Source organism: Pogoniulus pusillus, chromosome 11, assembly GCF_015220805.1.
Source record: "Pogoniulus pusillus isolate bPogPus1 chromosome 11, bPogPus1.pri, whole genome shotgun sequence".
Lineage (NCBI taxonomy): Eukaryota > Metazoa > Chordata > Aves > Piciformes > Lybiidae > Pogoniulus > Pogoniulus pusillus.
This window is the reverse complement of record NC_087274.1, coordinates 11,190,574-11,207,124: the sequence shown is the minus strand read 5'-3', so window position 1 is coordinate 11,207,124 and position 16,551 is coordinate 11,190,574. Positions and strand designations below refer to the sequence as shown.

At 43.8% G+C, this 16,551-nt stretch overlaps 1 protein-coding gene across 1 annotated transcript; it reads right to left on the bottom strand.

Moving 5' to 3' along the window:
* Window positions 1–3,987: 3,987 nt before the first annotated feature.
* Window positions 3,988–11,430, bottom strand: SUMO2 (small ubiquitin like modifier 2). The gene is made up of 4 exons (XM_064151062.1): window positions 11,183–11,430; window positions 9,349–9,480; window positions 6,221–6,292; window positions 3,988–4,671 (listed from the first exon to the last, which is right to left on the bottom strand). Exons 1-4 carry the CDS (start codon window positions 11,201–11,203, stop codon window positions 4,609–4,611), a joined length of 288 nt encoding a protein of 95 aa, XP_064007132.1. The 5' UTR covers window positions 11,204–11,430; the 3' UTR covers window positions 3,988–4,608.
* Window positions 11,431–16,551: the final 5,121 nt, after the last annotated feature.

The following is a 16,551-nucleotide window of genomic DNA, read 5'->3' as shown; positions in this document are numbered from 1 at the left end:
CAACCCAAAACCAAAAACAAACCAGTGATCAAACTCTATTCTTCCATCTCTTACATTTTACCCTCACACTCCTCCACCCTAAGCAGCAGGGAAAAGTGCTGCACCACCAATTCATTCTGGCACAAAGCACAAAAAGGAAAGATAAACTGGAGGATTAAATGATCTGCTATCAGATCACATCCAGTTTGACAACCAGTGAACGGCCAGAATGAACAACCCTCAGTAATCCAGAGAATGGAATGCATTCATTACAGTGGCAATATCATTTAAATAATTCCAATTATTTAAATGCTTTTGGTTTGTCTTTTAGTACTCCACACCAGCTGATAAAAGTGTACTGAGAAAAGGCCACAAAAATCCTTCAACTTACTGTTCACATTCAATTTAATAGATGATGATCAAGGAAACCTCAGTTAGCTTTGAAAAAAAAATTGCTATTCCTTAGAAATCCAATTCTTTCCAAGTGGCTTGGAGCACAGGAAGTAGTCTCTCTTTGAGCCAGTCATATTATACCTTGTCATTAATGTTGCAGTAGCAGTCACAATAGAAGCAGTACCCCACAGACAAAATGACAGTGCTTAGGTTACATCCTCTGCCTCAGAAGTAAAATGAAGGCACCAAAAAGCAATATTCTTGCAATAAAATTGTCTTGCTTTGGCTGTAACCTTTGCAGAGATGCTCTGTTTTGATACTGGAGTTAAATTGAAGCAGCAGCTCTTAGTACTATTTTGGGTTTTTTCCTTTTGTTAACACCTCCACAGGCCAGCACAACAATCTCTCTCACATTACCACTTGGAGCATTTCCTTACGCTCTTGGCAGTTTAGCGGATTCCATGTCAGAACAGCCTTGCACTCCCACAATCCCCTTCTCAACCAGCATCTCAGGCTACTTAGGACTGATCCTTCAAGAGCCCCCCTTAAATGCATACCTCCTGACAGTGAAGATCCTTTAAGGCACTGATGTTCAGGTGGCAACTAAGGGTCTCACCAAACTTAGCCCTCATTACCCCCACTACATAAATAATTTGGGTGCCTGAAACAATTTTGTTTAAAAGTTTTTCCACAACTGGTAGTGTCTGTGCCACCACTGCAGCTGAAACTGCCTGAGGGACTAACCACCCAGTGTATGCCGAAGGTAAGGTCTCACCATCCACAAGAACCTGCTACTGGATCCAATTACAACTTGCTCCATTCCTTCTCATTTAAAAACCACAAGAGGAATATTAACTAAATTGCACAGCAATCACTTCAGAATACATTATTTGAAAATTGAGGGTAATAATATAATTTGCCTAAGCTCCTGAAAGATCCCAACTGTTTAACAAACAGGAAAAAGTGAATTCCCAGCTAGTGACACGACCTCTTTGCCCAGCTTTCCTTTAGCCTCCGACACGTGGACTTCTAGCAGTCCGTTAGGCTAACAGTGTAAACATGAGAACTGTTGGAAACCCAGCCAAGCCAAACAGCTGAGTGAACTCCAAATTGATCCAAATTGTTCATATCCCTGGACTTCTACCATTTCTGAATCATCACCCCTAGCAGCAACTTCCTTAGTGAAGTCACAGCAAAACCACTTAGGTCCCAGCTAACAGGAATCAACAGGTATTCTCTAGCAGTGAAGGAGCAGCACCAACATGTGACAAGCTCTGTCACAAGTAGAGTTATTTGGAAGACCATGCAAAAAAAAGAGTTCTAAAAAAGTAGGGTTCAAAAACACAGGTTAGTATTTCTGCACTGCTGTGTACACAAATAGGTATCAGAATGTGCCAGCCCAGAAGTTTGCTAAATGAATGGCAGCTACACAACTGAGGCTCTTAAGACACTAAGTCACTTAAGGCCTTTTAAGTTTTGATTTTTCACTCAAGGAAACATCTCTCAAAAAAGAGCATTTAATCAGATTTTGACTGCAGTCAACATTGTTCATAAACACCATTTGAAGCAGGCAAGGTTGGATAAGGCCTTGGACAACCTGGCTAGTGGAAGGTGTCTGTGCCCATAGCAGAGTGGTTTAAACTAGATGATCTTTAAGATTCTTTCCAACCCAAACCTTTCTGTCAATCTATGAGGAGCAAGCTCAGGTGAACAGGAGAAAGATGTTAAAAAAGGAGATTTCAATGCCTGTGTTTTTTTTCTAATAGCCTGTTGCTAGATAATAGAGGTAATATTGATTTATGTTGAATTAAGGGTGTGTTTCCAAAGCTGCTACACCAATTAAGAGGTTGCAAAAGTCCCTGGTTTTCATTTTTTCCACATGGGAATTTTGGCAAGCTAATCACAATTCATGTTAAATGGTCTTGGTTTACTCATGCAACATTAACTCACATGAATTCTGCAGAAAAGTTCATGACAGGCAAAGCATCACTCTAGTAATTCAGGAGATTCAAGACATTGTTTTTGAAAGCATGTTGTTCACTACCTGTCACTTGACTTACATTGCCTCAGGAAAGAAAAAAAAGTAGGCAAGATACAACAGGGAATTTGGAGATTCAGAGTCTTAAGCTTGAGACTGAAAAAAACCTGTATTTATGCAGACCTCACCCTTTCTTCAGAAACCAGAGCAAGTCCAAACATCTTTTTTGGCCAAACAAGATAAAGACAGCTTTTTTTCTGGGAAAAGTCTTGGCATGACATCAAGTTGAAAGCATTTCATACTGTTATCAGAAATTTAGTCAGGTTGAAATCTAGATTCTAAAGCCAGAGAGGAACAGATTCCATGTCTAACCTATGAGAAGTATTGAAATGTACTCCCCCCACACCCTCTTTATTTCAAAGAAGCTTTTTCCAGGCTTTTGTGGGTTTGGATATGAAAACATCTGTTCACAAGAGGAATTCCAGCCTTGGAATATATCACAGAAGTCTAGAAGATATATATCAGAATAATAATCTGCCTAGCAAGAGAATTTCCTAAAATTAAAACAATGGTGTGCAGTGGATTACATCCTTCAGCTACACAGTCAAAAGCAACTGCCAAAACAGCTGCTGGATTTCTTATAGCTGCATTAGATGCAATCAATGCACTACCAAAGGTCTAAAAATCATCAGAAGCCAAACAGATCACTGTCTATCAGGTGAATGCAGAGACCTGTCATTATGCCACGAAGTTAAAGCATTCCCAGTTCCAGCAGGCACAGGCCTAGCATGTCACAGGCACTTCACTATTACAAAAACTGCCACCGAAAAGTGAGCTCTGCTAGCAAGTTAATACCTAAAAAGAGCAATAACTCACTGCAAACAGTACAAGATACCAGAACATTCCTAGGACACCAAAGAATGCCTTGGGGCTGTTGAATAGAGAGGTACACACATCCACAGATTTCACTGCAACCTCTAAAACTCCCCATGAGAAAACTCAACAGCCTTGTGGAAAAGACTGATGGAAAACATGACAGTCACTAGCTCCCTCCAGCACTTCATCCCTTCCCCTTTCAAGTAGGAAGACCAGAATGGCAAAGCAGAGCTCAGAATCTACACCACCATAGCTAAATACATCCAAAACCAGAACTCAATGCTTTATTTTTGCTTTACATTTCCAAGCATTTCCCATTTGATACCATAGCAAACTGAATGGTTAAAGGAATGATTTGCTCTTTTTAACTGTTTACATCAAAAAGCATTCAAATACAGAGTCTTAAATAAACTGTAACAATATTGATGTTTCTACTGAAGAGTGACAAAAGAGAATTCAACCCAAAGGCATTAGTCCAGCATTTTAACGTTTGCTTAATCAAACATTTTTGGCTTAGCAGAACACACACACACACACGAAGAAAAGTCAAATGAAGACAGAACTGACTTCCATTTCCAAGTTCAGCTACTGGGTGAGAGGGCTCAAGGAAGCCTTTCATTTCTGACAGTCTCCTGACTATAAAAGGAGGATTACTTCTACTTACCAGACAGAAAGCTGAGAATTGAGAAGCATAATGTGCTGCAGAGAAAGAAACACAAGTGCTGAGTACTAGTACTCCACAGAAAAATAAAGCCAACTGGTTATTTTAAACAAGAAGTTTATTTAAACAACAAGACGCTTTACTTGAAGGGAAAACTATCTAGGATTTTTTTTTAAGAGTAATTTACCCCTACTTAAGACAGAGATTGCTCTACATGTAACAGCTACGTACAAAAAAGTTATAAAATTGTCCTTGGTTTTACAATGATAAAAGAAAAACATTGAAATTATCCAATCAAACAAGGTATGCAAGGTTGTTTTTTTTGTTGTTTTTTTTTCTTTGTTTTCAAACAGTGAGAGCAAAATAACTTACTGGAATATAAAGATAAAAGTAGAAGGAGCATGCCACTAACGGAGACAGGGGCATTTTCACAGAACCAGTTTGTTTTCCCACCCCATCTCCATTAAATGTTGATCAAAACATACCATTGGCCATTTAGTTAAAAAAAATATGCATTATGTCTGTGCACATACACCAGTTACTTTATGTACAATATAAGGAATAGGAAAAAAAAAATCAAGAGAGAGAAGAGAGAAAACTATACTGCAGTAGTCAGGATGTGGCTGAACCAAGTCTCATTTTTCTAATTGTAGATGTGTTGCCTGTGGGAGCACAGTTCTGGAGAGGAAAGTAGCAGGTTCTTTTTGTGTGTGTTTGATTTTTAGTAAACTCCTCCTGTTTGCTGCTGGAACACATCAATTGTATCTTCATCCTCCATTTCCAACTACAGCAGAAGAGAGAGAAAAAAGGCTTTCAACTCTTCTCAGATATCAACTAGCTGAGAAGATAAAACTTGCAGTTTGCTCTTCATGCAACTTAACCAAACCAGCCTCACCACCCTCCACCACCATCACTTTATAGATCTGACCTCACTGTAACACAAAAGAAATTGAATGGAAAAAAAAAAAAAAAAAAAGGCAGTTTCTAGCTGTTATCCTAGGAGGAATTCTAGTATGGAACTTCAAGGTCCACTGTGTGACTCCTATGGGAAAAAACCCTACATCCATAATATTAATTCTGTTGCCTGCTTTGCCATTGCACTTTGTTTCTCCTCTTTACTTCCTCAGTTTCCCTTAGAACAACTGTCATAAATCCACTTTGCTGCTGCTGTTCAAATAGATTCAGCTGCAGCACTAAAGCAAACTGACTAATTTAAGCCCTGATGCCCATCAGGCAGTAAAACTAAGCATCATTATTCTTAACTGTTCTGTGCTATGTGGTCAATGAGGTAATAAACTGCCAGTGAGGAGCAGTAATATTTCATTATTTTAACTCCTTTTCCACTGTAATACTGACAGTTGATACCCCTGTGATGTTAATGCTACCTAGTGACAAAGTGTCCCAAGACTGAAGGAGGTGCTATAACTAATCTAAGTTATATTTCTTACAGTCTCAGTTTCTGCTCCAGAAAAACAAACTGGTCTGTGGCATTTACCACAACTATAAATAGACCAATCCTTAGCTTCAGCAGAACGTGGATGGAGAGAAAAGCATCCTCTTGCCTCAATTATCAGTATTCAGTGGTAAAAAGTTACATAGATTGTGGCCATAAGAGATACATTCTTTGGAGCAACTGCTTAGGAAACACAGATCTACTATAAACCTTAAAACAAGAGTCCCTTATTTTATAACAAGTGGTTCTGGAAAGTGCATAAAACTGTATCACTTAGAGAGGCTGATTAAATACAGTGGTGTGGAGCAGTACAGAAGAAAACTCGAGTTGTAGTGAACCATTCTGTTCTGGGAATGGCTTTTGCTTTAATCAATTACAGACAGACAAGCCAAACTTCACAGGAGTCATTTGTTTTATGCTGTTGAAATAGAGCTTCAGATTACAACGAAGAGAAAATTACTTTTTGTATTACAAATGCAAGCTCACAAATTGGATCTCTGGTAACATCCTGGCAGGCTTTTACAAGAAACTACAGGCAGTGCTTCAGGAAAAACTCAATTCTTAACTCACCAATTGTGATCTCAGAGCTGTGACTCAATAAAGTGACATTTTTCCCATCTGCCCTTCACATCACTGTGCTGCATTTTGTTCTCTTATTACTACAGTGATACAGAATTACAGAACACTAAAGTGTGCATGGTTTACGCTAAAGAAGTCTTAGATTCCATTTACACTAACTCTAAACTGGCTGTATCAAAACACTGGTAAAAAAGAAGGGGTGGGAAGTTCTATCATTAATGTATACATTACACTTGGAGTTTCTACAAAGCTGAACCCTCCACTCCAGCAGCAAATGCCAGGCCTCACTGCTGTGGTTTACCTGTGCGGGTGTGTCTGTTTCATTAATTGGCTGCCCATCGAACCGGAATCTGATTTGCCTCATCGACAACCCCTGGACAGAGAAGCAACACAAAGGGAGGTAAATCTGGTGTAAAGTACTCACTGTTTTTCTCTTGTTACTGGAGTTACAGCACAACCATTAGAAGCTACCATTCATAATGCAGCATACAGACAGTTTTTGTGTGCTCCTGTCATGCACCGACTCAAAGGCAGCTCACTAAAAATCCTTTGCAGTCTGTTTTCTATTAAAAACTGTGTTGTGTCCAGGGACTGAGAGAAGAAACAGTGTCCCCACTGACTGCAAGGTCAAATAAAGCCATTCCTAACACACAAGTCTCACCTCGAAGGCCAGGGGATTTGTAGTGCTTTTTAGTAACAATTTACTTAAAAATTAGATGCAACACTTGAATAACACATGTCAAACAGTAATGTACAAGACTCCTTTTGATCCTCCCCCAAAGCAAAGGGATTTTAAAATCTTTCTTCCAGAAATGCAACCACCACCTATTCATCTGCAGCAGCCAAGAGCAGGCAACCTGCTCAGACCTTCAATTCCCAATAACAAGAAACCAATGGATCAAGGATTTTTCCACGTATAGCTGGAACTTTCTAAGAAAATAAAGCAATCTACTTGCAGAAGCTACTGCATAGTATTTTGACCTAGCATTTCTACCCTACAATGGTCATTTTGCTGACAATATTCCCTTCCCGGAAGATGGCTTCTCATTCTCACTTGAGCCAACACATTCCAAAAGATAACTAAAGAGCAACAACCCTTTGTACTAACCAGCTCTAAATTCCTAAGTTAGTTTTCCAAGGTATTCTACAGAACACTACACTCTGCCAAGGAAGAGGAATGAAGTTTGAGGATACAACCAGAACCAAGAGCCTTGGTGGCTACTTCTTTCCCCTTATCGATTCTCTCTACAGAGTCCCAAACCCAACTAGACTGCTCATGGTTCTGAAGTAAATCCAATACTGCATGGTGCTGCTGTGGCATCTCTGGCTTTGAAAAGCAGCCTTCATTTAGCCATGCAGGAGAGAAGTAACACACAAAAGAAAACTGAATGTATTAATTATTTCTGGGATGTTTTTTCATCAAGAAAAATACTTTAATAACGAATGAGTAAATTATTTAGTAAGACTTCATAGTTCATGGCAAAACTCGTTCTAGGTGTGACTGAGATCCTGCAGCGTTCACTCAGAACATCATCTTTAAGAAGGCCATGTGGCTAAGTGTTATGGCAGCAACACATTTTTACACAGCAACATTTGGTCTGATCTGTTTTCTCTGACATTTTGTTTCTTAAAATATAGATTTCCTATTTTAAGTGATCTTTATTTTTCTTTTTCAGGTTCCTCACAACTTTGTGAGCTCAATAAATGACAGCTGAAAACAGACTGAAAAACTTACCATAGAAAGACTAGCAAAAACATTAAGTATATTCCATGGATGATTTTTTCCTATTCAAGATAAATGCTTTGATTTTCTGAACACATCATTCAAGGTTTTGGTACCTCCATTTTAGGTCTATTACATGCAAGGCAGGATTTTAATTCCTGAAAGATCCTAGATTCTCTACATAATTTCCATCTCTCCAAAACAAGAAGTCCACAATTTAAGGATTTTACAGTTGGGTATGCCCAGTTAAGAACACAAACAAAATATAACCTTTAGAGGCAAATGCTTTTAAACAGCTTGAAAAGTAGGCACCGAAGAAGCAAAATTGAAAGACAAGTCCGTCTCCACATGACCTTTGGAGAGATACCAGCTTAAAACCAAAACCAGAAAAAATGTTTCCTAGTCTAAAGATTTTATTTTTTCTCTCCAACTGACACCTGTGGTTTTCTGTTGGTTTCAGAGGGGAGGTTGAAGCAGATCAGAAATCCAGGTGTAAAGTTTTACATTTTTACTTCTGTTTATGTATAAACAACTGAATTATGAATGGTATTTCTAAACTCATCTTTCCCAGGACTTTACAAGCAACTAACCAATCCTCAGAAGACAGATGTAACTGCACTTCATGTGTGCCATCACAGTGATTTCCACAATAGAATACAAATTTGCATGACAGCGGAAGGAAAAATGATCCCACAGCCTCAAACTTTCACTAATCTATAGGTAAAACATCCATACAAGGTGAGTTTCACATGTTCAGTAAGAGATGATTTTTCCTGCCTTTGTCACTGTCCCACTACAGCAAAGTTCCACCAGTCCCTATGCAAATTAGACTTTGTTTTTCTGGGTGGAGAAATAGTTACCTTAATATTTCATACTGAATTTACTCCATTTGACATTGTCACTGAGTATTTGTGTAAAAAACCCCACCCTTCTCCAATTCCAAACACTTTTGAAGAGATGCAGCTTCTTAAAGGCAGACTTCATTAAAAAGTAATATGCAGCAGAAACAAAATTTTCCTAACTTAAAGCTTCAGAAGGAAAAGTGTTAAACTGTGCTGCTCTTATATAGGTGTTTTGAAAACTGGCAATAGCTACCTGCAACTCAGTAGGCTGGCTGCAGCAGCCAATAATAAAATATGCTTTCTCTCAAAGGATTAATTTGACAGCTAGGCCATGAGAAAAAACAAAACTCATCATTAGATGCGCAAGCCCATTTGCAAGACAACAGTTAAGACACTTTAAAATCCTGGAATTCTCCAATATTCCCACATCTCAATAGAATGATTCTACGGTAATAAATCAGCAGTATATGACCAGACAAAGTAGTTACTTAGACTTGTAAAAATACCTCTGATTATCACTCGACTCCCTATCCTAGTATCATACTGCATGTTCCTAATCCAACTTTATCCATACTGATATTTTTGAACAGTGGATTAGCAATTGCATTCAAACAGTCTACAGTTAGAATGCAGATTTTACAAAGATAACAAGAGATCTTTAGCTTACCCATTTCCTGTCACAACCCTGTCAGTCCACGCTGTAACAGATCCTAAGAACAATACACTTCCCACAACACAATTAGTTTCTGCTAAGTCTTTACCATTTTGCATATTTATATAGTTTTAAGACTTCACTGTCTTATCTATCTCTGTGGAGATCATCTCTCCCCCAGTGTTCTCCTGGTGATCACACAAGAGCCATACCTGTCGTTCACAATAGGCTTTCATTAGTTTACTAAGTGGTGTGTGCCTCTTAATCTTAAACTGCACCACAGACCCATCTTGCCCTGCCACCTTCAGATTAATGTGGTCATTGTTTTCAGTCTTCACTCCTTCCTGTTGAGGCAAATAAGAAAAAAAAAGTAGCACTTTTTAACATCTTGTTTCATATCATGTAACATTTTATCAAAGTGCAACAGGTCGTTAAAAAAGAGGAAATAAAGATATTATTATTTGTCAGCTTGAAACTTTGAATGAGGAATTAAAGGTCAATACTTTTTATTTGAAAATATATTTTTTAAAGCAACACACAACCCCCCCCAAATCTACTAATACTGGTTGTTATTTCTGAGATCAGTTAACACGCAAAACAACAATCAGGGCTCACTGAGACAGATGGTTTACAACAAATGTTAAAAGAGAAAACAGAAAACTTGTATCAAGAGCACAAAAGCATGCAACAAAACAGTCGCAAATCAAAGGAATAAAATCATGTACGCTGCAACTATGATCTCAATGACTAGCAAGTCTCTTTTTTGCCGTATCTAAAACTTTTTCTTCTCAGGTGAAATACTTCTGAAGAAAACTTCAAGATACTTTAAAGGGCTACATGTGAAAAGGTGACAATGTCTAAAAAGAACCAAGCTTCCTCCTCCAGAAAACAAACGTCTAAGCTCTCCTAAGCATGCAGCCCCGTCCCCTCGCTTCCATTAAAAGCCGCACGCAGGAATCGCAGCGAGCCAAGTTTCAACTCATGTTCTGATCCCGAGTACCACGGCAGAGGCAGAAAGAAAGATTCAACACTATACAGCTCCTAGGCAGCGCCCGCTCCTGAGGCGTCCACCAGCACTTCCACCTTTTGTTTTCTTTAGGAGAAGCGGCCCGAGGCCACAGAAGAGGGTGGCGAGTGGCCCTGGCCGGGGTGCGGGTCCTCGCCATGTGACAGATGTCCCGCCACGCCGCGCTCCAGGCCCCGGCACAGCGGCCCATGCACACCGGCCCGCCGCCACCGCTTGCTATTTCCTGGCGCCTTCAAACTCAGTTCAAAAATGGGGGGAAGGAAACGAAAAATGAGGAGAAAAAAAAAAACACGAAGAACATGGGCGGCAGCGCGGCTTTGGGTCATTGTGGCGCTGGGTTGTTTCTTTTTCGCTATGGCTGTTTTTAATTCCTGACGTTGAAAAACGAAGCTTCCCTCCTCCCGCAGGACTCCCCCTGGCAGCCCCTCCCGCGGCTGAGGGAGCCTGGCCGAGAAGCAAGCACAAAAGGGGCAGGCAGCAGTGCCCGCCCGCCCCTCCCGCAACGGAAGGGCCTCGGCGCGCTCCCGCCAGCACCGTATGGGAAAGGGCTGGCAAGTGCCCCAGCCAAAGGCTGCTTACTAGTAGGGATGCTGCGCCCCGGCCAGCCCCAGCCACGCAGAGGAGGCTGGATTCGGCCCTGCGAGCAGCCAGAGGAAGGCGACGGTAGCAGTCGCCTCCAGACCTGCCTCCCTCTCTGAAGAGGGCGAGAAGGGAGCCTGAATTCGCCCCCCTCGGCCCCCCCTTTCCCCCGCCGTCCTCCCCGGGGATCCTCCGCCCGCCCCGGGAGGCTGCGGCCCCGGCCCCCCTCCCCCGGCAGGGCGGGAAGGCGGCCGCGGCCTGGGTGCGCAGGAAAATGGCGCGCAAAGCCGGCGCGGCCGAGCTTTGGCCATAGACTGGCCGGGCCGGGGCTGGCCTCGCGGCTAGGCCCTGGCCTCCCGCCGCCGCCGCCTGAGGGGCGAAGTGAGGCACCGGGGGTGAGGGAGGTAGGCGGAGGAGGGGCGGGAGGGTGCCTGCCTCACCTTAGGCTTCTCGTCGGCCATGGCGAGTCAGCGATGTCCGGGCCACTCGGAGCGCCTCACAAAGGGGGGGGGGAAGAAACGGCCGAGCGCGACGAAGAAGAGAGGAGAGAGGGAGAGAGAGAGAGAGGGGAAGGCGGGGGGGGGGGAAGGGAGCGCGCACGCAATGCCGCGGGGCCGCGCCTTGCCCCCGTGCGTGCGCGCCCCCGCCCCGTCCACCGGCCTCGCCCCCGCCCCCCGCGCTGCACGGCCCCGCCGCCCATTGGTCCCGCTCGGGCAGAGGTGGGCGGAGCCGGGGCGGAGAGAGGCGGGGGGGGGGGGAGGGAGGGTGCGCGCGCGCCCCGGCCGTTACATAACGCGGCGGCGGGAGGCGGAGCGTGCGCGCGCCCCGGCCGCTACCCGCGCTGCGTGCGCGCGCCCCGCCCCGCCCGCCCGCCGGGCGCAGCCGTGCGGCGGTATTGTCCTCCGCAAAATGGCCGCCGGGCCGCAGCCCCGCGCCGCTCCCCAGCGCCGCGGGCAGACCGCTGCCACCCCCCGCACGGCACGGCCTCCTTCGGGGCATCCTCACTGGGGCTGCCCAGCCCTTGGTTACCTCCCTTATGGGCCTGCCGTGCTTCTCCCCAGTGACACCTTTCCCCATGCTCCCTCAGTATTGACTTCTTGGGCATCCTCAGACAGGATTGATTCGGCCTTGCTTTGATGAGGCTACAAGGTGCGGTCCGGTGCACTTTGGAAATCCTTGACCTTCCCCACACCAAGGAAGGCAAGGTCTGAGTTTGCCCTGAGAAGTGTAGTTTTCTGCAGAGGGAGCCGAGACTTGGCTGCGTCTGAATTCGTGTCTTGAAACAGTCGCGGTCAGGCTTCACTTCTTCAGCCACCTAAGGATATGATGCAGCACCTCAAAAACTGCAGCGCATTAATGAGAGGATCTAGTAGTAATGATGTGATGCCATCGAGTTCATCCCAGTGAAGAGGAGGAGGAAATTCTGAGTAACTCCAGAGGTTTCACTGCACAGGTTGCCACAAAACAGTTTCTGGCTCTTTTTCTGTCAGCATTGCAGGCACTGTCACAATTTGCCAGCTGTTTCTCAACAGAAAAAGAAAATCGCAAAAATGACTCTTGCAAATACTTCAGGGGTGGATTTCTGCTCCACACCGGCGCTGCTCCGTGTGGGGAACAAACTCGGCAACACTGAGGTGGCCATACGGTCACACACCCTCTCTGCTCCTGGCAGCTGTTAGAGTGCACACCCTGCACCGTTTCCGAGATGGTGCAAGGCAGAATTTATCTAGAAGAAGTGACTCGGGTAGTGAAACACCAACTGAAGAGAAACTGAAGAACAAAGCACAGCCTGCAGACTCCCTTTTCACTGATCCCCTCCCTCTGCCTTTTTGGCACTTCACATTCCAGAGGGCACTCAGTGATTTCGTTTATTGCAGTTTTCTGGGAATCGTAGAAGAGTAACCCCTGCTGAGGTCAGGAAGATGAAGCCAAACCTTTACCTGAGTCCACAGTTGAGAAGACAACACAGCCACAACCCTACCAAGAGGCAGCGTGGATGACCCATGCAGCCAGCTGGATTCCCACAAAACATTGGCTACGAAGTCTTCTAACCATCTCCTTGTAGACAAAGCTCCCGTACATTGCACAGTTTTCCCTTTGCTTCACTGCTCTCTAAAATTTCAGAGTCGCTGAGTTTTGGCATTTTACTCCTTCTGAATAATTTTTATGTGCCAGTTCTAGGAAAAATCACAGGCACTGAAAGAGCTCAGTCTGACCCAAGAAGGCAACCGAGATGCTGTTTTAAATTGTGACTGCAACTTTTGGGTCAGGCTTTCCACTCCTACCTGTGTCATTTTCCTTGATTTATTATCCAAAGACTGTTCCAATCATTCTATCCTGCCGGTTTTCCCTGCATTTAATTACTCACACTGTTACTTTTCTATTTATTTAAGCTGCTGGGAGGCAAGAAGCACTTGTGGCTGGAGAAAACAACACAATCTTTAATCAGTCTCCTATGATCTTCCTTCACACTTCCGTTTAGCTCTGAAGAGCAGTGGGCAAAGCCATTTGGACCTTCTGAACTCCATTATCACCACTAAGAAGCAGGACTATGTGTAAGAACAAAGAAATAATGCATCTTAAACTCCACTCTATCCCACTTCATGCAGGGCTTTTTTAACCAGGACCCAAACAGGGTACTTTACAGAGCAAAAGACAAGTGCCATTTCCCAAAGGGGCCCAAGTTCTGTTTTTAGAAATGATGCAATGTCATGCAGAAGTGGCCGTTGTGAAGAAGGGCACTACAAGACTGATGTTGCACTGTGGTGCTGTTTTATTTTGCTCTTCCAACATCTTTCCCCTACATCTGAAGATGCCTCTGCTGCAGGTCGAGTCAAGGGCTGAGAGCAGCATTAAAGAATCGAATGCAGCAATGGTGGTAAGATGTACATTAGAGCCAGCATCACAAATAGAGCAAATGTGCTTAAAGTGAGACAGGAAAATACACTAGATTTTATGAGAGCATATGGGATTTTGCTACCACAGCAGAAGTTCTGTGTGCTCAAAAAAAAGCATGAAACTGTTTCTGCTTTACTGCTAGTGGTCTCACCACACAGATCCCCAATCGCAGAGCAGGTTTCTACAAGCCTCATCTTTAGATGTTTTTTTTTTTTTCTTCTTACATAGCAACAGAGGAAACTCACATTGCACGGGAGATTCAGTGGAGCTAACAAGAATGTTAGCACCACAATGTCTGTGGTGCTAAACCCCACAGAGTTAACTGGCTGGACAGTCTCACTCAGAGCGAGCGGCAGGGGAGAAGCCACACTGAGAATTACAAAGGACCCAGTCCTGCAAGGTCCAGGCTGCAGCAGAGCGGAGTAAAGGCAAAGCTTTTTGTCTCTCTGAGCTCCTCCTCTTCAATGCACAGAGCTGAAGGGAAGTGAATGGGTCAACATCACAGTGAGAATTCCAGAGAAATTCCATCTCTGGGGAAAAAGAAAATCCCACATGTAGTTTCATTCCTGCACAGCGGAAGAAATATGATATATCTAGATCTTGAAGAGCTCTTTGGCTTAACTCTCTGCCCCCTTCTGAAGAAGGCAGGGAACAGGGATGCTCAACATTCCCTTTCACATTGGGATTTTTAAAAATGGAGATGTTTCAAACTTTAAACAGCTACAAGCAGAAGGTGTCTGCTACTGCCCATTAGCAGGCATAATCCTACAAAAGCAACTCCAGCCCCTTCAGAATTGTCTATCACCATGCAGGTATTTCAGTGCAAGAACAGAAAGCAGTTATTTGAAGGTATGAGTGAGTAGGGCTAAAGCTACCTTCTCAGCTTGGACCCTGAAGGCCTGAGTGGTTTATTCAGGCTTTGCTCTTCGTTAACACGAGTTTAGCACTGGGAATAGAAAATACCTTTTGCCTGGGGCATAGTCTCTTCTGTGCTTTCCTATTTACAATATGGATCATTCCCTCTGTTCCCCAAGTCAGGAAGTAGCTTCCAAAACACTAATTTCACATCTTGGTACCTCCTTCATCAGGAGAGACTGAATTTTTTTCCCTCTTTTTTATTTTGACCCCAAGTAGAAAACAGTAACTCAACTTCCTTTGCCTTCCCCACTAGACCCACAGCTTATACTATAAAGCCTCTTTGAGCAATATGAAGTTCCAGGTTGATGTAGTGGTTCCCAGTTCTGCTTAACTACATAAACTGAACAGACACAGAAGCCTTTTTGTGAAGCATACAGATATCTTCCAGATATGTGCCAAACTCCAGCCAATGTTCAAGGGAGGACTAAGAAAGGTCAAGATTTCCCACTAAAACTCACCTTTCCAAAACTGACTTTCTCAGGAACTGGTCATCTTCCTTATCAGTTCAAGAGCAACACACTGCAAATATGAAAAGCCACTTACACTTCCACTGAGTGAGCAGAATGGACTGTACATGCCAGGAGATGGCAGGAGAAGTAAATAGTTACTGGACCATCTTTGAAGTGTTTCTCTATGCAGAACATATCCTGGAGCAGAGGAGGACACTCTTAGGTCTACCACCTCCATAGTAACGCTTCTCTTTCCATGCTGGTAAGAGAAAACAAGACTAGAGAGACCAATGTACACTCTCCAGGGGTGTCAGACCTTGAAGTATAGTTGGGAAAGGTCGATGCCTGTCCTTTGTCTGCCTCTCCCTGCAGGTAGCACTGTGTTTCCCTGCAGACTGGTCCACAGAGACGTGGAAAAAGATAAAGGGCAAACAAGAAAAACACACCTGTGTTTTTCACAGTGAAAGAACACAGGAATACTCCAGGCACTCAAGTGTCCCTAGGAAAGCCCCAGGTGGCAAGTTCTGCTATGACAGTTGATACTCAAATGAGCTCACACGGAAAGAACTCCTTAGCTCCACTACACAGAGAACAAATACTCTGATCCTTCTAACAAGGAGGATCTCACTTGGTAGGCAAGTCTCAGATTTCCATTTAGAGTTAGTCAGCTCGGCAGTAATTCTGCATTTTAGTTCATTAGTAGCATTTAGTGATGATGGCCATACAAGCAGCAGGCTCTATTTTCCTCCAGCACAACATCTGATAGCATAAGCCATTAGAAAACTTGTACCACTCACCAGGAACTGATGCAGTTAGAGAAGCAGCACCTTACACTTGAATGGTGGCAGAAGACCTCTTACTGGTGGGTTTTCAGATGTTTAGTCCTGCATCTGGAGGTGGTTTAGCAATGTGTGGCAGCTATTTTAGATCAATATCAGCACTAGCTTCCTCAGAAGTCTGCAGCACAGAGCAGCCCCATTTTGTAAGACAGGAGAGGAATCTGACTGTGCAAGATTCAAATATAGGCACTTTCCCAAATTCCCCCAAAATAGACTCTTGCCCACAATACAGCATGAGCATTCTTAAAAGCTCTGTTCAGTCTGGAAAAGAGGAGGCTCCAAGGTGACCTTATTGTGGCCTTCCAGTATCTGAAGGGGGCCTACAAAAAAGCTGGGGAGGGACTTTTTAGGGTATCATGTAGTGACAGGACTAGGGGCAGTGGAGCAAAGCTGGAGGTGGGTAGATTCAGACTGGATGTGAGAAGGAAGTTGTTCATCATGAGAGTGGTGAGAGCCTGGAATAGGTTGCCCAGGGAGGTGGTTGAGGCCCCATCCCTGGAGGTGTTTAAGGCCAGGCTGGATGAGGCTCTGGCCAGCCTGCTCTAAGGTAGTGTGTCCCTGCCCATGCCAGGAGGGCTGGAACTAGATGATCCTTGTGGTCTCTCCCAATCCTGACTGATTCTATGAAAACCGAAGAGTCTTGGTTTCCCAAACAGGTTTATAACAGTTTAAGTTGTCCCACCCTGCAAAAAGCCATTCCTCCTG

Excerpts from the sequence above, each read along its gene's own strand:
- SUMO2 (XM_064151062.1), bottom strand. The coding sequence starts at position 11,203 with ATGGCCGACGAGAAGCCTAAG. Across the intron at positions 9,481-11,182 it reads TGGCCGACGAGAAGCCTAAG|GAAGGAGTGAAGACTGAAAA; the intron begins GTGAGGCAGGCA and ends TTGCCTCAACAG. Across the intron at positions 4,672-6,220 it reads AAACAGACACACCCGCACAG|TTGGAAATGGAGGATGAAGA; the intron begins GTAAACCACAGC and ends CTTCTGCTGTAG.